Source organism: Lagenorhynchus albirostris, chromosome 1 (genome assembly GCF_949774975.1).
Source record: "Lagenorhynchus albirostris chromosome 1, mLagAlb1.1, whole genome shotgun sequence".
Classification (NCBI taxonomy): domain Eukaryota; kingdom Metazoa; phylum Chordata; class Mammalia; order Artiodactyla; family Delphinidae; genus Lagenorhynchus; species Lagenorhynchus albirostris.
This window is the reverse complement of record NC_083095.1, coordinates 113,039,180-113,059,906: the sequence shown is the minus strand read 5'-3', so window position 1 is coordinate 113,059,906 and position 20,727 is coordinate 113,039,180. Positions and strand designations below refer to the sequence as shown.

General features: G+C 35.9%; 1 protein-coding gene across 2 annotated transcripts in view; it reads right to left on the bottom strand.

Annotated features, from left to right (window-relative positions):
* Nucleotides 1–20,727, bottom strand: part of UNC13C (unc-13 homolog C) — a 598,728-nt gene that overhangs the window by 458,786 nt on the left and 119,215 nt on the right. For both annotated transcript variants that reach the window (XM_060169334.1, XM_060169325.1), the window contains exons 2-3: nucleotides 11,101–11,123; nucleotides 10,449–10,513 (exon numbers count right to left, since the gene is read on the bottom strand). In XM_060169334.1, the coding sequence (XP_060025317.1) occupies nucleotides 10,449–10,513; nucleotides 11,101–11,123 (88 nt within the window). The remainder of the gene's footprint in view (nucleotides 1–10,448; nucleotides 10,514–11,100; nucleotides 11,124–20,727) is intronic.

Sequence of the window (20,727 nt, the reverse complement as noted above, 5' to 3'; positions counted from 1 at the left end):
GGGGATTCTTCTGAAACTTGAGATTTTGTAGTTGTCACTGTAGTTGTCACCTGGTACAATTATTTCAAGTTTTGTTTCCTGAAGGAATCTTTATATGCAAAGATTATGAGGCAGATGGTGTCACCCTGTGTGAAAAGATTTATACTCACATCATTCTGAGCAGCAATGGCTTCTACCAGTCTCTGCTTCGGCCTTTCCTGCCTGGGACCTTAGAGTCTAAACATCAAGATAACGAGCAGGAGTTGCAGTGATGCTTATCACGGTTGACAGAGTTATGTCAAAGTACTCTGGACAAAAGAACCTGTCCGCTACGCCTGAGCACACTTGCTTCTGAAGAGTAATGTGTATCTAAAAATTGTCTCTTGTACTTTTGGCAGATGAGTCTGTTCTGTTAAAGAAAACTATACAATCTTGTGAATATAAATTCATAGCTTCTTCCCTTCCTTGTCATCATCATCTACTAGTTATTGTTCAACCATTATGTTCCCAGAACAACTGAGTCATTTTCACAAGATGCAGGAGTTCAAAGTTATAGATATATTATTCAAAAGATTAATATATTTAATATCTATAGTCAGGCATTCAAAGTTTCCACTTGCCTGTCCAAACCCATCTTCCACTTTTCTCCTGCATGCATTCCGGCAAATTATTGTCCAATACATTTTCTTGCCCATGATGCTATTTAAGCGTTTGTACTGCTTCCTGCTCTGACTTTTCTATATCCAATTATCAAAATCCTACAGAAACTTCAAAGCCCAATTCAGTGCCATCTTCTCCATAAAGTCTTCCCTGATAACTCCAAATCAGAAATATCTTCCTTTTATAAATTTTCAGAGCACTTTACCCACTGGAAAGTAAGTCACACTTTACCTTGTATTGTAGCTGAGGTAAGTGGTTAAATACCCAAAAATGAGATTCTGGCATTTTCATAGTAATTCCTACTTTTTTATTATTCCAAGTACAGAGACTATCATATTGTAAGTAAAGGTAAATACATGGAATAACATTCTATTTTCTTCAAATTATGAGAAATATGTTACTTTTGAATATTTAATTATAGGTATACATAATTATGGTAGATCATTAAAAAAAAAATAGGCCTCAGTTCATTTCTCCCATAAAGAGTCAGGGTCTATGTCCATGTTCCTTGAATCTGAGCTGAATTTATTACTTTTTCGGGACAACAGAACGTAGCAAAAGTGCTGGTTGTGAGTTCCAGCCTTGGCTTAAAGTAGCCTTGCTGCTTCCACTAGTTTTCTTAGAATCCCGTCACTGCCATATGAATAAGCTTGATCTGGCTGGCTGGACAATGAGTGACGTAGAGCCAGCTCTCCTCTGTTGCCCAGATAACAGCCATATACCCACAGACATGTGAGAACCAGCTGCTGTCCAGCGGACCACACATGCCTAAGTGAATGAGACAAGACTAGCAGATGCATTGTTTTAAGCTACTGAATTTTAGGGTGGTTTACTACACAGCAACATGTGTCTGATAGAGTGATTATACTAGGAAAGGATGTAACAGAATCTTAAGGTTAGAAGAGCCTTTAAAGAATCAAACATCTGATATTTAAATTCCCTTTGCAGCATGTCTAACAAGTGATCACCCAAACTATTTAAATCTCTCTGGAAGTGGAGAATTTAGTTTTTACAAAATCTCTTACTGTTGGAAATTTCTTCGCATATTGAGAAGTCTGCCTGCTCATAATGTCACCGGTAAGCCATGGTTTTCCCTCTGAATCTCAGGACAATTTAATCCCTTTTTCCACACCTAATCCTTTGAATATCTGAAGACCTTGAGCACATTCTCACCACAACTTTCTCTTTTCCACATTCAGTGTCCCTGGCTCATTGGTGGTTTTTCCTAGGGTAGGATTTGAGACCACTTTTCAACCTGTTTGTTTGATCTGCAAGCCTTCTCTTTTGTCTACACCCTGTTCAGGTGTTAGTCCCTGAACTGAGCACACAGTCCTGAGAAGCAGAGGAGCTCAACAAGTGCACGGCTTTCTGTCCCGTTCCAACCCTGCACTTCTCTCCATGTGCTCTACGGGGGCTTTCCCTGCAGGCCCCCTGCACTAGTACCACAACGTTATTTAATTTGCCACTAGATTCAATGAACACTTTGGAATTCTTCATACGTTGATGTTAAACTGTATTTGCTCTCTCTTCTATAGAGTCTGAGTTCAAAGCCCACGTTTATCCCTAGTTGTGATAATTAGGGCTGTTGAGAAACATTCCAGTTCTTTCGTCCTTTCAGACACATGATAGGATTGCACCTCAACCCTCCCTTTAAAGTAGTTATTCTATGTGATTTGCTTTGTCCACTGTAATATGAACAGAAGGGAGGCATGTCACGTCTAACTGGAAGTTTTAAGAGTTAGAGTCCAGTGTGCCACAGCCTAATTTCCCTACAGTGAAAACATGAAAGTGTGTGTTGAGACAAACCTTTGCCAGCCTGGTTCCCTGGGCAACTCTCAAGTACATCCTCCTCCCTTGTTTTATATGCACTGAAAACGTAGTATGAGTGAGAAATAAACTTTTATTTGATTAATACACTAAAACAGGGTAGTATGGTAGGCTATTGCATAGTAACTTAGTATATCAGTCAGGATAAACTATTTATACTTCATCTTTTTATATTCAGTTGTAGTATGCTAAAAATCTTTTAGATATTAACTCCATTATCTAATAACACTAGTTATTTTGCCCAACCATGTCACCCTCAAATCCTACAATCAGATCTTTCATATTTCCATTTAGTTCAACTAAAAATAACCTGTCTAATACTCTGGGTTCAGTCATTCAATCCATCACTAATTCACCTCAGTGATATTATGAAATATTACATATTTCTAGGGGATAATACAAAAACCCTTAGCAAACACTTTCCTGGAATCTAGATAGAAATATATGTACAACATTTATTCGATACTCCTATTTAGAAACCTTGTCAGACTAATACATAATGAAATATCAAGTTCAAAATATAATATATAATTACAAAGAACTGATGTAGACTCAAGCATCATCTATTTGCAGCCAAGCCCTGGAATATGTTAGACCTAGTTCAAGCCTCAGCTCTAATAATCACTATTTCATCTTGTCCATATTTAATACCTCTAAGCCTCAGTAACCTCATTTGAAAAATAAAATAATTGTAACATCTATCTCGAAAAGTTGTGATGAGGATTAAAGAAGATAATGCATAAATAACGCATAGATATGGGTCTGTTATACTCTGTAACACTAGAAAAAATTAGTTATTATAATAATTATGGATTTAAAACATCATCCCCATTTTTAAAATATCTAAAATGCTTCCTTATATTGCCCCTATAATATTTCATACTGTTTGTAAATGCTAAGAAAGACTAAAAACCAAGAACTACCTACTGGACATCAATGTAGAATGGGTCATATCTGAGAATTACGGTTTGAACAACAAGCTGTTCAATATTTAAGAACACACCGTGGATTAAGCAAACTTGTTACTTCAAATAAGGAGTAATTACAAGGTATGGAGGCAAACTATTTTGTTAGCAGCGACGATTACTGTTTTTCTGCTCTACTCTATTGTCTGCCTATAAGAGGAATCTCTATTATCTGCCTTCATGGAATATGGTATTCATTTATTAAAAGATACTTAAAACCCCATTCAACATACGCTTTACCGGGATATACAATGATCAAGCTCATTTTTTTTCCCCTAAGATAGTTCATGTATGTTCGATGTACTCAATAGCCGTATCAATTAAGTTTTGGAAAGAATCCTCTGGTTTAGGAAGCAAGGTAGTCATAACTGCCATCTTACCTAGAGGAGTTATTTTCAATGATTTTGACTAATAGCTGGTAATTTTCTAACACTTCCTGTTGGGTGTGTTTTTGCTTGGCAGTCACCTAAAGATAAAAAGAAAAGCAGGCCGTTTCTGAGGGGCCAACCAGTGCTGTAGGCAACAGTTCTGGAAGGCTCCAGGGTGAGGAACTGGCTAAACGAAAGCTGTCAGCATTGATGATGGCTGGGAGTGGCTGTGGTTTCCTTCCCTGGAATGAAGGCATTTTCTGCATCCAGGGCTGATATGGATGAAGAGTCATACACATCTTCTCGATCAAAATTGTAAACCTATCTTCCTTAAAAATAAGAGAGTGGCCTTTATGTGATGAGTGAAATCCTGCAACCCGGGATGATCCTGAAGTTGCACATTCTTATGAACAATTTAATAACAGAAGTACAAATGTACTCTGGGTGAGGAATTCTCCATGGACTGCTTTCTCGGCACAGAAAAGGGTCTCATTTAGAGTAGACATCAGGTCTCTTGTGGATGGCAGAATCTTTTCGCTAATATCATTACCAGAAGATTGGAGAGCCTTATACAGTATCCCTGGATTGACAGTGGGTCATACTCAAGTATCCTTCTGCATTCGTAGTCAGGAAAAAAATGTTAAGCTACAAACTCAGGCAAGGTGTCAATCTCTACCTTTGTGAACTATAAGCTAGTAGTAATGAGGTAACAGGTCCATTTTCTTAATCCTTTGAATGAGTTCTGTGAATTATTTGCCAATATCTATGTAGGAAAAAATATGACTGAAAGAAATGATTTATAATCCATTTCAAGAAAACTATGGCATCTATAAGCCTGGTTTAGACTGTAACACTAGACACTAACAGGGTCTGATAATGTGGTCCTGGTGTTTCATAGGTTCATACATTGAAGGAGTCAGTCTAGTGGCTGGTCTTTGTGGCTAACATAAAAATGTACTCTCTAATGACCAAGATTTTCTCAACAGAGGTATTGAGTGCTCTCTGAGTAAGTTACAAGAGTCTAATGAAGCATTTCAGCTCACCATGAACTAGGAAACTGATGGCTGGTGGTAGGCCAAAATTACATAGGCAGGGTTTTTTGGTTTTGTTTTTGTTTTGGCCACGGGAAGCTAATGGCTTAGCAATCAGTATTTGACACATGGGTTTTAGAAAGTTGATGGCCTTATCTATGTCAGTTTTCCTAGTTAAGAGGCTCTCTGTCTAGGCCAAATCTTGGTGTATAGAATATAACATTTCTGCTTGGCAGGAGGACTGCAGGCAGAGTGTTGAGCACTAGTGGACCTGGTATAATCCAGAGTCTGTGGTAGGGTTGGGACTGCCTCAGCCTCATGTGAGATTCTTTTCTAGCTGATATAACTACCCACTGTCATGATTATGTCTGACATTAGCTATGAGATGCCAGGTTTCATTCTTTCTGTAATAGATTAAGCAAGACAACTCCCTTTATTATTTTTATAAAGGACAAGGTAAAAAAGTTCGTTCAATTATTAATCACCAAAGTTCTCCTTTCTCAGGTAGTAAAAATGGAGTTTATTACAGGAAATCTTTAGTACAGTGTGAATTTATATCTAGAGTTTTCTGAAGTGGTAAGGTTTTCTGATAGGAGAATGAAAGGATAAAATTTATCTTAGCATAATTAGAGTAATATTTTTTATAAATTTTCTCAGTAGAATCTTCAAAAGTTTCTCCAAAATGGAGAAAAGGAGATTCACAATCCAAAACAAAGTGGCCTCCTAGTCAACTAGGGTTACATCTACTGTGAGAAAAATCCCCTGATGATATTTTTTCCTGTAAGGGCTTAGTAACATTGAGTTTGAGGGGTGGGTTAAGCTGCTTTTAAAACTCAGAGTACTTCTCATGTGTGTCTGATCCTCAAACCACAATTATTTCAGGAATAATTTTTCTTAAAATGTGGTAGACCTGAATCTCTTAGAAAGTAATTCTAACCAACTGATCGAAGAGACTGCCATTCTAAAACAAAATTAACTTATGAATGAGGTCCTAAATGGGCAAAACACTATCATAAACTTTATAGAAGGAAACCTAAGTAATAAAAGACCAATTCTATGCCTTTAAAGAGCTTAAAATCAAGTCATCGAGGATATGAGTCTTGTTAAGGTTATGCAATTTAAGAAATTAATATGGGCCATAGAAATGACACAAACAAGAACACAGATAAGGTAGATAATATTTCTCTTTTGTACAAGAGAAAAATAGAAATGAAGAAGTATATTGAAAGCCATGTACAAAAAGCCATACTTTACATTGCAGAAATGATGAGATTTATCTTTAACAGTGTATAGATTGGACTTAACGTGGAGGGATAAATTGATGCAGGAAGATCAGCTAGAAGATAAGCTTGCAACTGCGTAGGTAACAGCCATTGAGGACTTAAACTAGACTGATGGCAATCTGAATAAGTTGAAAACAGTACAGGCATGGTGATTGAATTGCTGTACCATTATGAATTGTGAAAGTAGATCCTGTTTGCATCTGATAACCCTTGTAACAATTAACAGTCCTAATCCTAACTCACTTCTCTCTAAATCTATAGTGAACTCCTCTACCAAAGCCCCTGGGGAGAAAAGGAGTTCTTCCATGAAAACACTAATCAGAAAGTCAAAGAAAAAGACTTCCATTTTTCTCCAAAGAGTGACCTGCTACTGTGAGTGAAGCAAACTTACGCCAGGGCTGTCATTTTCTTGGTACTTGGCAAACCTGGTTCAGAGAATGTAAGAATGTTTAAGGCATGATGAACCATTGACCCAGGGAAAGGTTTATAGCTCTGGAAAGAGCCATGATCTAGGCTTAGGAGAATTTCTGGCCCTGTCCTTTAGAAGTAAGGAAATTACCTGAGGGGACAGGGAAAAATTTAATTTATGGGTTAGATAGGAAAAAACAGTTTTCAGCTACCAGAGAAAAGACTGCTGCTATGAGAAAAGATGGGTTAGGAGCCCCTTAAGAGTAAGAACAATCTTAGCTTCCATGTTAAGTGACTGATTTCATGCCCTGACAAAACATCGAGATCAAAACTAGCACCAGGGAAGATGGCGTGAAGACAGAAGATGACATCCTAAAGTCTATAGAGACTACAGAACCAATACCAGCACCAATGACAAATATCAAGAGTATATTAAACCTGCTATATCCATATATTGTACCACCTAACTCAGGTCAGGTGTAACAACTACAACAAAAACCATGATTTGAATCAAGGTAAACTTAAAAACAAAGGAATTGTTCAGAACTTCGGCTAATGATTGACTTATTCACATTCACAAAGTTATTTGTTCATGGCAATAATTGAACAACCTTGGAAATCTCAGCACTTATTTCATGTATTTTTTTTTCTTTTGCTATTTTACCTATTTGAAAGGGAGGTCAAAACAGAAGCTTTTCTTTTTCTATTTGTCAATCTCTGTGTCATCAAAGTGACATTTAAACACATCAAAATGTCTGATGCTGGGTAGCCACGGGCATGTATCACGCAGATATTCCTCAGAGAAAATCTAGGAACAGTTGGATGACAGCCTTCAGTAACCACACCTCCAGAATCAACTGCAGCGTTCACTTGAGGCCAAACTCTCCCCAAGCTGCTGTCAGTGTTCAGTGAGTGAACTTGATGAGGGGAATAAGCTGCCCCTGTATGCTCAAGGTGGGACTCCTGTAACAGACAGCCTCACCTCTAGCACTCCCCATTGGTCTGACTGACACTTTATTGCAGTCTAATGGCAGTTTCATTGCAGTCAGTTTAAGTCTTTTCATACCTAGTCCTCCTTCTTTCTCCTCCCTCTTTTCCAGGCATCAGACCTATATCATGGTCCAAGGCACTTCTTGCCTACTCCTGTGGTCTGTCTCTCCACTTTACCTGAGATGTTTCTCCCCCAAAAGCTCTTGTACGTCTGTCACCTCGGTATGGCTCTTAGCTTACGTATATGACAAAAGTTACCAAACTCTTATAAAAGCACTAAGATGTTAAATGTTAAAATGTAATGATTTCACTGAAACAAGCATCTTTCCAGCCTTCTCTTTTTCTGTGCATCTTTTCTCTCTTCCTCTCAGTTCTTTTCCAAGAACCTGTCTGAATTTTTATTGTAACAGATAGGAAAAATAAAGTTTGGCATGTATTTTCCAGCAACACTTACAGGAGATGTACAGAGAATGAGCAGAAATCAGCAGCACTGTTAATTCCATTATCGGGTTTCAGTGTGTATAGATTGTGCTTTTATTGACACTTGAGAAGTGAGAGGGAAGGATGGACGTGGTTTGGCTCTGAACTCATTAGGGATGCTGACGGCAGAGAGGTGAAGGATATAGTAGCCTTACCCTGAAGCAGCAATGACTCCCTATTTTCAGAGTCTGTTCCAATGTCAGTTTCCCAGGACAACAGAAATTTTAATATTGAGGATTACAGCAATATTTTACTCTACTAAAATATATATATTTAAATATTGATAGGGAAAGTAAAATAAACAAATATTTCTGGAATAGGTTGTGACTGAAAGCTTGCATTTTAATGTACTCTTCAGGTTCTTCAAGAGGAACCTGCCTTCAGGTAACAGCAAATTCTCTTGTAGACTAAAAATTATCACCTCTTTCCCATACCATCATAATTCCAAAATCCCTTGCTAAGCCCTTGAAATAGGAAATTTCTGGAAAAATAATGTGGAAAGGATCTAAAGAATTGAAATGAAAAGATGACCTATTGTAGCTAGACATTTACACAGCATACACTTAACAACAACATGGATGGAGATTAACTCTGTTGCTCTGGCAATGATAAAAGTCCATATTCAGATATGAGTTAAGAAAGCAAGTTGTTTTCAAGTGATGGATGCCACAGGAAGGTAGGAATTTAAAGAACTGTAAGCTCATAAACTCAGATAAGCCTCTAAGACTATGACATACAAATGTTTTTTAAATTTAAATTGGGATTCAACTTATTTTCTAAAATAAACATTTTATTAGTTTTGTCACAGTATCATTTTTTTGTAAACTTAAAGACAGTATATGTGGGGTAGTGCGGAGAGAGTAATCCATTTATTACCTGAATTTCCTATAAATAATCCATACTGAACTTTTGCCACAGTTCGTTTTTATAACATATTTAAATTATTGTGACATTACAGATGTGAATATAAATCTTCACATATTTAAAGGACATTGAAATGTTTGTATACATAAATAATATCTAGTTACTTATTTGAAAAATCTCAGTAAAAATGATGTTATTATCCAGGAGCTTTAAATTTGAAACTTAAAATTTTTCATATGTTTAATTTATAGAAAAGAGCATGTGGATGTTATTTAACAAAATTCATTTGAAGAGGATGAGAATATTACAAAACATAACCGTGAGACTATTTCTTTGCCCCTCCAAAAAACCCTAAACCATATATCTAAATTTTGCTTCTATTTCTATTGTACACAAAAATGTTCAAATTTCAACACCTATAAAACAATTTAACTATCTATCCTGTGTATTAGCTTTGGTCCACACATTACACTTCGAAAATTGATTATATGTTTGTTCTAGTATCATTTACAATAATGACACCGAAATATTCTGGAAAATTCATTAATAGATGAACAAACATTGCATAAATGTTTCCAAATATTTACATCGCTTATGAATAATGAAGTGCAAAGTTTTCCAAGGTATGTTGTCACATAGTAAAAAAGAAAAGGTAAGGAAAAAGAAACCCACAAGTTGCAGATGAAATATAGCATAGTAATTAAGATCAGAGACTCTGGAACTAGACTAACTTGAATACTGACTTTGCTACTTACTAGGTGTATGAAGAGAAAGGTTTGGTTTTGGTTGCTTTTCTTTATTTCTTTGTTTTCAACTACGTTATACATCAGTTTCCTCAGGTAAAATGGAGGTCAAAATAGTACTTACCTCACAGAGCTATTGTAAGGAACAAATGAGTCATTATATATGAAACAATTGTAATGATATCTGCTATTATGTCAGCACTAAACTAGTGCTTCTTTATATATAGAATGGCCTAATTTATGTTCAACGCATAGAGACAAACAAAACTATTATTCTATATGAACTTATAGAACATATATGTTTGCAAGCACACAGAAAAAGGCCTAACAACACACATGCCAAACTGATACCAATGTATCATTAGGGGCATTAAAGGAAATCCCTTGCTGTTTGAGTATCTTACATAGAAAATATAATTAATACATTATTTTGTGATTACATTTTAAATACTTTATACACTCATTAAATGGAACTATAAAAAATAATGGTGAAGATTACATTTACTCACTTATTGACATAAAAAAAATGTTCATGCACATATCGTAAAGTGCAAGCAAGTAGATCAAAACACTATTAATTTTATTAACATGAACTCAGTAATGTAAAATTATACGGTTATGTTTTGTGTATGGAATGATCATGTTAATGTTTATTCATATAATTAAACATAAATATACACAAATCTATACATTACTTTTTTTAAAACACTATAAAAGCTATTTTACTGTGAAAAGAAAGCAACAGCAAGGCAAGCTAATTATGCCATCATGCAACATTCTGCATTCAAAATACATATGTTGAGAACCATTGATGAATGGAACGAATTAGAAAGGTTATGAATGTACTTACCCACCAAACGCCTGAAGTGCAGAGAACTGGGAAGCATCCAAATCACTGCCACTTACTATTCGAGCCTTAAACGAAAATGGAGAAAAACAAAAACAAAACAAAAGAAAGAGGCTTTTAGCATCCTATAGCTGTGTATACATGAATTTGGAACACGCGTCAACTGCACTAGACACGTAACACCTAGTATGACAGATGCTAAGCAGGGTCAGCTTCAAGTCAAAGCTACTGTGTTTTTGTGAGTGGAGGTTTTGAAATTAGCTGTCAGCATTCAGACAAAAGCACTGGCAGAGTCGAGGAAAATATCATATTCCAAATACTATTTGCCCTTAAAACTTGGTATGTGCAGTGAAGATCATGAATCAGTCAGAGAGATCATGATTCGCCAGACTTAAAAACAGATGCTGAGTTTGACCGTAGCAGACCCCTAGGTTGGCAAGTGTAAGCTAAAGTAAGCGAAGCTGGCAAGGTGTAACCTCTTCATAAATGCAACAGATTGGGGCACACTTAAACGACAACCAAAGAATGGAAAGCTGGGATAACATGCACAGTTCACAACTAAAACAGAAGAACCAAAACAGGTCTAATATGTCACAAACAAACATGTACAAAAGACAAGATCCCTCAGGAGGGAAGAAAAAGTATGATTTAAAACCTTTTCATCCACAGAACTGCTATCTGAAAGAGAATCAGGAAAAGAAGGAATAAATGTTAGATGGAGTACTTTTCAAGAAATCATTTAAACATATACATGAACAAAGTGTTAGTGTTATATAGTTTAAAATCATAAATGAACCCCAAGGGAAGAAGGATAGTTGGTCCTCACAATTTAAAGAGCCGGAAAATGTGCCAGAATGCTGGAAAAGTATAAAAGAGTGATTACAGCACTTAACGAAAGACAATGTGTCGTAAAAAGAAAAGAACAGTTTAAGTATCAGAATGCCTAGGCTCCAGTTGGGGCTCTGCCACTTACTAAGCACACTGGGCAAACTACCAAATTCTCTGGAGTCTGGAGGCTAGACCTAACTCTGAAATAAAGTCACTAATACTTTGCTTTTTGCCTCCAAACGTTGTGGAGAGGATCAATTAAGAACAATATATATGAAAGTAAACCCCAGGTGACTATATAAACTGAAGATGTTTTATTGAGGGATTATTTATGGCTTCTCATAGAACTTCAGAACTGAAAGATTAATTAAGTATATTTCATCTTGCAAATAAGAAAACTTGCCTGAAGGGATTAAATGACTTAGGATCCCAAAACTAGTAAATGACAGAGTGGGACACAAATCCCGGGCTTCTGATCCCCCACCTGCTGCCCTTTAGATCCAATGTTTCAGGTGAACTGAACAAAACAGTGAGGGGCGGTTGATCCACAGTTCTCCAGTGCAACTTAAGATAAATCACAAGGTCAACATTTATCACTTTCAACTGCTCATGGGCCCAAGTAGATGAACAATGTACTACTGTTAGTTTGTTGTTGTTTTTTCCTTTTTGAAACTCAAGTCTAAATCTGTAAGGGTCATCATAGCATGGTCCATTTCTACCTTACATAGTGTTATTGCTTTTTAGCATAAAGCTGGAGGGATTTCTCTATGAATACAAGTTTGCAGAAAGCTAGAGCTGTCAAGACCTTACAGTTCATGTAGTCCAATCCCCTTATTTTTATAGATGAGCCCCAGAGACAGAAAGATTTCCCTGAGGTCATGTAACTCAATGATGACCTTTATTGATAAAAATCTGAAATATATTTATTTTCCTGACTCATTAAGTATGAACCAGTTAACATAACTAAATATTTTTGTGCAGTATTTAAGATTTTACAATATCCCAGGGTTCTATCTTTGAATATAAAACAGGGTAAGGCACAATATAGAGTAATAAAGCAAATCTTATTTATGGCCATAAGCATTTTTAAATACTTCACAAAATACAGAAAATAAAATTCAGCACAGTATCAGAAGAATAATATATCACAGCCATGAAGATTTTTTCATAAGCATGATTTAAAATCACTGATGAATTTAACATGACATATTAACTGGTCATAAAATACATATCTGCATTTCAACAGGAACACAGAAGTTATTAGATAAAATTTCAAAATCTTCCAAATAATTTTTAACCTATTTAAAATAGGATTGGAATGAGTCTTAAGTTTAATATGCTAAAAACATCTTTCAGAATCAACTTAAGTGTAAAATATTAGGGCATCCCTATTATTAAAACCAAAACGAAAATGTTCACTACCGTATTTTAACTTAATTCCAGAAATTCTGACCAATATATTACAACAGAAATAAACAACACCAATGTTGAAAGGTAAAATACAGAGTTATTATTTTTCAGGAATTACAGTATTATACCCTGAAAACAAGCCAAACCAAACCACCTGGAAAACTATTAGGATAATAAAATAGGTGGCAAAGTGAATATATAACCAACACATCAAATAACAACATTACGTTATTTCCTACTAACTAGCAATAACTAGTTTGGAATACAAGAACATTAGATCTCATTTCAAATATCCAGTACTGTGACACAGTCTTCCATTCTAACTGGCTTCTATAGCAACCACTTGACTATATAAAGGTAATCTTACCAAAGTTGTTATTTTTCAGCTGCTAAATGTGGTAATACATTAACTTTTCATTCATTGATTCATTCAATGTTCATTCATTCTTTCACTGAATACATATTTTTATTAATTATCAATGAACCTTTGTTGTTCACTTTGACTCCTTTCTTGTCCCCATTTGAAACCTTTCTGAAATACAAATATGATGTCACTTCCCTTTTTAAAACCCACCAATGTCACCCAATGCCCATTTGAGAAAATTAGATCTATATATACTAGAAATTCATGGCTCACCAGTCCTCATTCACATCCTACACTTTGGCCACAATTAAATTCTTGCCCTTTAGTTTCCATGACATGTCTTTTAAATGTGTACCTTTGCATTTTCAGTTTCCTCCCCCTAAAAGAAGTTATTGCTTTCTTCATCCAGCTAACTGCCTGTCAGCCTCCAAAACTCAGTTGAAGCATAACCCCCTCTCCTGGAATCTTGTCACTTTTCAGGGATTCATGGTATTTATACATGAGCGCTGCACACTGTGTATTCCTCTTGGCTAACCCTCAAAATTCCCCAATTTCCTTATCTGAAATTATTCTAAAAAAGTGTCTCAATGATACTTTAAGCTTTTTGTCAACTTCCATTATATTCCTGAAACACCAGGAGATGACTAATAAATGTTTGCTAAGCAGTGACTGTACAACCTTACATAAGCTATACAACTTTACTGAAGTATTTAAAAATCCATATAAAGAAAACTATTATTTCATCTTTCTGTATAGGGAGGATGAATTACTTTCTAACAGATTTATAGATTTAACAGTTAAAATCCTAATGGCAAGTTGTTGTAACTTGAAATTATTCTAATTTTAAGTATAACTAGGTCAACAAACAAACAAGTAAAAACACATAAGATTGTTTTAAAGGAGATTAATGAGGGCAGATTACACAAATATTAGAAGTCTATAATAGCTAAAATATTATGGTTGTGGCAAAATAATAGAAGATCAATGAAACATCAGTATACATACTTATGTATACTCTAAAGTAATATACCCTTATACTTAAGAACTTAGTGAATAAGAAAGGACATATTATTATCAAAGAAAATGAGAAACATTAGTTAATAAATGATGCTTATGGGGGCAGAGACAAGATGGCAGAGTAGAAGGACTTGAGCTCACCCCCCTCACCAAAACACCAAAATCACAACTGACTGCTGAACAACCATTGACCAAAAAACACTGGAAACTACCAATAAGACAAAGAAGCCGCCAAATGAGACACTAGAAGAAGCACAATCATGATAAAATCAAATCACATATCTGCCAGGTGGGTGACCCACAAAATGGAAAACAATTATATGACAGAAGTTATCCCAGAGGAGTGAAAGTTCTGATCCCCACATCAGGCACCCCATCATGAGAGTCTTGCATCAGGAGGAGTCCCCAGAGCATCTGGCTTTGAAGGTCAGTGGGGTTCTGATCACAGGAATTCCACAGGAGTGGGAGAAACAGAAACTCCACTCTTGGATGTTGCACACAAGGTCTTGTGCACACCCAGACGCAGGGGAAAAAGCAATGACCTCATAAAAGCCTGGGCCAGACCTACTTGCAGGTATTGGAAGGTCTCCTGCAGAGGCAGAGGGAGGCTGTGGCTCACTGCAGGGGAAAAGATAATGTAGGCTGTAGTTCTAGAGAATACTCATTGGCAAGAGCCCTCCCGTAGGTCACCATTTTCCCACAAGACCTGGCACCACCCAATGGCCTGTACGCTCCACTGCTGAAACACCTCAGGCCAAACCACCAACAGGGTGGGAACACAGCCCCACCCATCTGCAGACAGGCTACCTAAAGTCTTCCTGAGCCCACAGCTTCCCAATGAACATACCCCTTCACATGGCCCTGCCCACCAGAGGGACAAGACCAAGCTCTAGTAACCAGTGGGCAAGAACCAGTCCCTCCCACCAGAAAGCTGGCATAAGCCCCTTAGACCAGCATTATCCATCAGGGGACAGACAGCAGAAGCAAGAAGAACTAAAACCCTGCCTCCTGAGGAACAGAAACAGCAAACACAGGAAGTTAGACAAAATGAGACAGCAGAGGAATGTGTCCCAGATGAAGGAACAAGATAAAACCCCAGAAGAACTACTAAGTGAACGGGAGATAGGTAATCTACCTGAAAAAGAATTCAGAGTAATGATAGTAAAGATGATCTAAAATCTTGGAAAAAGAATGGAGGAACAGAGAAGGACAGAGAAGATAGAAGAAATGTTTAAAAAAGAGCAAGAAGATCTACAGAACAAACAGAGATGAACACTACAATAACTGGAATAAAAATACACCAGAAGGAATCAATATCAGAATACATGAATCACAAGAATGAATAAGTGAACTGGAAGACAGAATGGTGGAGATCACTGCTGCAGAACAGAATAAAGAAAAAAGAATGAAAAGAAATGAGGACAGTCTAAGAGACCTCTGGGACAACATTAAACACACCAATATTCTCAGTATGGAGGTCATAGAAGGAGAAGTCAGAGAGAAAGGATCTGAGAAAATATATGAAGAGTTAATAGTTGAAAACTCCCCTATCATGGGAAACGAAGCAGTCATCCAAGTTCCAGGAAATGCAGAGTGTCCCAGGCAGGAAAACCCCAAGGAGGAACATGCCGAGAGACATAGTAATCAAGTTGACAAAAATTAAAAACAAAGAAAATATTAAAAGCAACAAGGGAAAAGCAAAAATAACATACAGGGAATTCCCAAAAGGTTATCAGCTGATTTTTCAGCAGAAACTCTACAGACCAGAAGGAAATGGCAAAATATATGTAAAGTGATGAAAGGGAAGAACCTACAACCAAGAATACTCTACCAAGTAATGCTCTCATTCAGATGTGATGGAGAAATCAAAAGCTTTATAGACAAGAAAAAGCTAAGAGAATTCAGCACCACCAGAACAGCTTTGCAACAAATGCTAAAGGAACTTCTCTAGGAGCAAAAGAAAAAGCCTCAACTAGAAACAAGAAAATAATGAATGGAAAAGCTCACCAGTAAAGGCAAACAAGAGTAAAGGTAGGAAGTCATCCACACACAAATATGAAGTCAAAACCAGCAACTGTGAGAAGAGGAGAGTATAAATGCAGGACATTGGAAATGCATTTGAAATTAAGGGACCAGCAACTTAAAAAAATCTTGTTTGTATACAGACTGCTATATCAAAACCTCATGGTAACCACAAAAACTACAATAGATACACAAAAAATAAAAAGGAATCCAAACACAACACTAATGTTAGTCATCAAAACACAACAGAAGGGAAGAGAAAGGGAAGGAAAAAGACCTACAAAAACAAAAACAAAACTATAACAAAATGGCAATAAGAACATACATATCGATAATTACCTTAAACATATATGGATTAAATGTTCCAACCAAAAGACAAAGACTGGCTGAATGTATACAAAAATAAGACCTATATATGTGCTGTCTACAAGAGACCCACTTCAGATCTAGGGACATATACCAACTGAAAGTGAAGGGATGGAATAAGGTATTCTATGTAAATGGAAATCAAAAGGAAGCTGGACTAGCAATACTCTTATCATACAAAATAGACTTTAAAATAAAGACTGTTACAAAAGACAAAGAAGGACACTTCATAATGATCAAGGCAACAATCCAAGAAGAAGATATAATAATCGTAAAAATATATGTACCCAACATGGGAGCACCACAATATATAAGGAAAAAACTAACAGCCATAAAAGGAGAAATCTACAGTAACACATTAATAGTGGGGGACTTTAACACCCCACTTTCATCAATAGATCATAACAGGGAGAAAGTCAAAAAGGAAACACAGGCCTTAAATGACACATTAGACCAGATAGACTTAATTGATATTTATAAAGCATTCCATCCAAAAGCAGCAGAACACACATTCTCCCTACCTGCACATGGAACATTCTCCAGACCTTACCACATGCTGGGCAACAAAATCAAGCCTAAGGAAATTTAATAAAATTGAAATCATATCAAGCATCTGTTCTGACCACAATGCAATGAGATTAGAAATCAACTACAAAAAAAAACTGGAAAAAAACACAAACGCATGGAGGCTAAACAATATGCTACCAAACAACCAATGGATCATTGAAGAAATCAAAAAAGAAATTAAAAACTACCTGGAGAAAAATGAAAATGAAAACATGACGATCCAAAACCTATGGGGCTCAGCAAAAGCAGTTCTAAGAGGGAAGTCCATAGCAATTCAAGCTCACCTCAAGAAACAAGAAAAATCTCAAATAAATAACCTAAACTTACACCTAAAGCAACCAGAAAAAGAACAACGAACAAAATACAAAGCTAGTAGAACAAAAGAAATCATAAAGATCAGAGCAGAAAAAATTGAAATAGTGAAGAACAATAGAAAAGATCAATAAAACTAAAACCAGGTTCTCTGAAAAGATAAACAAAATTGATAAACCTTTAGTCAGGCTCAACAAGAAAAACTCGGAGATAGAGGGCTCAAATCCAAAAAATTAGAAATGAAAAAGGAGAAGTTCCAATGGACACAAAGGATAATAAGAGAATACTACAAGCAACGATATGCCAATGAAAGGAACAACCTAGAAGAAGTGGACAAATTCCTGGAAAGATACAGTCTCCCAAGACTGAACCAGGGAGACATAGAAAATATGAATATGCCAATCACAAGTACTGAAATTGAAACTGTGATGAAAAAACTCACAACAAACAAAAGTCCAGGACCAGATGGTTTCACAGGCAAATTCTCTCAGACATTTAGAGAAGAGTTAATGCCTATCCTTCTCAAACTATTCCGAAGAATTGCACAGGAAGGAATATTCCCAAACTCATTCTATGAGGCCACCATCCCCCGATACCAAAACCAGACAAAGGTACCACAAAAAAGAAAATTATAGGCCAGTATTACTGATGAACATCGATGCAAAAATCCTCAACAAAATACTAGTAAACCAAATGCAACAATACATTAAAAGGATCATACACTACGAATAAGTTGGATTTATCCCAGGGATGCAAGGATTTTTTTAATATCCATAAATGGATCAGTGTGATACAACACATTAACAAATTAAAGAATAAAAATCATATGATCATCTCAATAGATGCAGAGAAAGCTTTTGACAAAATTCAGCACTCATTTATGATGAAAACTCTCCAGAAACTAGATATAGAGGGAACATACCTCAACATAATAAAGCCCATATATGACAAACCTACAGCTAACATCATACTCAATGGTGAAAGGCTGAAAGCATTTCCTCTAAAATCAGGAAGAAGACAGTGATATACACTCTTGCCACCTTTATTCAACATAGTTTTGGAAGTACTAGCCATGCCAATCAGAGAAGAAAAGGAAATCAAAGGAATCCAAATTGGAAAAGAAATATAACTGTCACTGTTTGCAGATGACATGATACTATACATATATAATTGTAAAGATGCCACCAGGAAACTACTAGAGCTAATCAATGAATTTGGTAAAGTTGCAGGATATAAAATTAATACACAGAAATCTGTTGCATTGCTATACACTAACAATGAAAGATCAGAAAGAGAAATTAAAGAAACAACCCCATTCACCATCACATTAAAAAGAATAAAATACCTACGAATAAACCTACCTAAGGAGGGAAAAGATCTGTACTCTGAAAACTATAAGATGCTGATGAAAAAAATCAAAGATGACACAAACAAATGGAAAGATATACCATGACCGTGGATTGAAAGAATCAATATTGTCAACATGACTATACTACCCAAGGCAATCTACAGATTCAATGCAATCTCTATCAAATTACCAATGGCACTTTTCACAGAACTAGAAAAATCGTAAAATTTGTACAGAGACACAAAAGGCCCTGAATAGCATAAGCAATCTTGAAAAAGAAAAATGGAGCTGGAGGAATCAGGCACCTTGACTTCAGACTATACTACAGTCATCGAAACAGTATGGTACTGGCACAAAAAAACAGAAATACAGTTCAATGAAAGAGGATAGAAAGCCCAGAAATTAAACCATGCACTATGGTCAATTAATCTACAACAAAGGAGGCAAGACTATACAATGGAGAAAAGACAGTCTCTTCAATAAATGGTGCTGGGAAAACTGGACAGCTACATTTAAAACAATGAAATTAGAATATTCTCTAACCACACACACAAAAATAAACTCAAAATGGATTAAAGACCTAAGTGTAAGACTGGATACTATAAAACTCTTAGAAGAAAACATAGGCAGAACACTCTTTGACATAAATTGCAGCAAGATCTTTTTTGATCTGTCTCCTAGAGTAATGAAAATAAAAACAAAAATAAACAAATGGGACCTAATTAAACTTAAAAGTTTTGGTACAGGAAAGGAAACCATAAACAAAATGAAAAGACAATCCACAGAATGGGAGAAAATATTTGCAAACAATGAGAGGGACAAGGTATTAATCTCCAAAAGTTACAAGCAGCTCATGCAGCTCATTATCAAAAAAAAAAAAAAAGAAGAAAGTAAAGAAAAATCCAATCTAAAAATGGGTAGAGGACCTAAACAGACATTTCTCCAAAGAAGACAGGCAGATGGTCAACAGGCACATGAAAAGATTCTCAACGTTGCTAACTATTAGAGAAATGCAAGTCAATACTACAATGAGATATATAACATTTAACACCAGTCAGCATGGCCATCATCAAAAACTCTACGAACAATAAATGCTGAAGAGCATGTGGAGAAAAGGGAAACCTCCTACGCTCTTGGTGGGAATGTAGATTGGTGCAGCCACTGTGGAGAACGGAAGGGAGGTTCCTTAAAAAACTAAAAACAGAGCTACTACATAACCCAGCAATCCCACTCCTGGGCATGTATCCAGAGAAAAACATGGTTCAAAAGGATACATACACCCCAATGTTCACTGCAACATTTTTTTAGAATAGCCAAGACATGGAAACAACCTAAATGTCCATCAACAGATGAATGGATAAAGATGTGGTACATATATACAATGGACTATCACTCAGCCATTAAAAAGTGTGAAATAATATCTTTTGCAGCAATATGGATGGACCTGGAGATTATCACACTAACAGAGAAAAACAAATATCATATATTTCTTATATGAAGAAAATAAAAAAATGATACAACTGAACTTATTTACAGAACAGAAACAGACTCACAGACTTAGAAAACAAACTTATGGTTACCAAAGGGGAAAGGTGGGGGTAGGGATAAATTGGGAGTTTGGGATTCACAAATACACACTACTATATTTAAAATAGATAACCAACAAGGACCTGGTTTATAGCAGAGGGATCTCCGCTCAATATTCTGTAATAACCTAAATGGAAAAAGAATTTGAAAAAGAATAGATATATGTATATGTATAACTGAATCACTTTGCTGTACACCTGAAACTAACACAACATTGAAATCAAATATATTCCAATATGAAATAAAAATTATAAATAAAATGTTACTTAGAACATTGGGTAAATATTTCTAATACTCATTTGTATGTCATACATATATCATGAAGTTTCAGATGTATTATTAAATTTAAAGTAATTCAAATTCAAGTAAGAAAAAGTAAAAATAAAAATGTATATTTATTCAGCCTATGGAATAAGAAGATATGCTCAAACTTAGAGGTAAAAGAATACAACAAAGAGAAA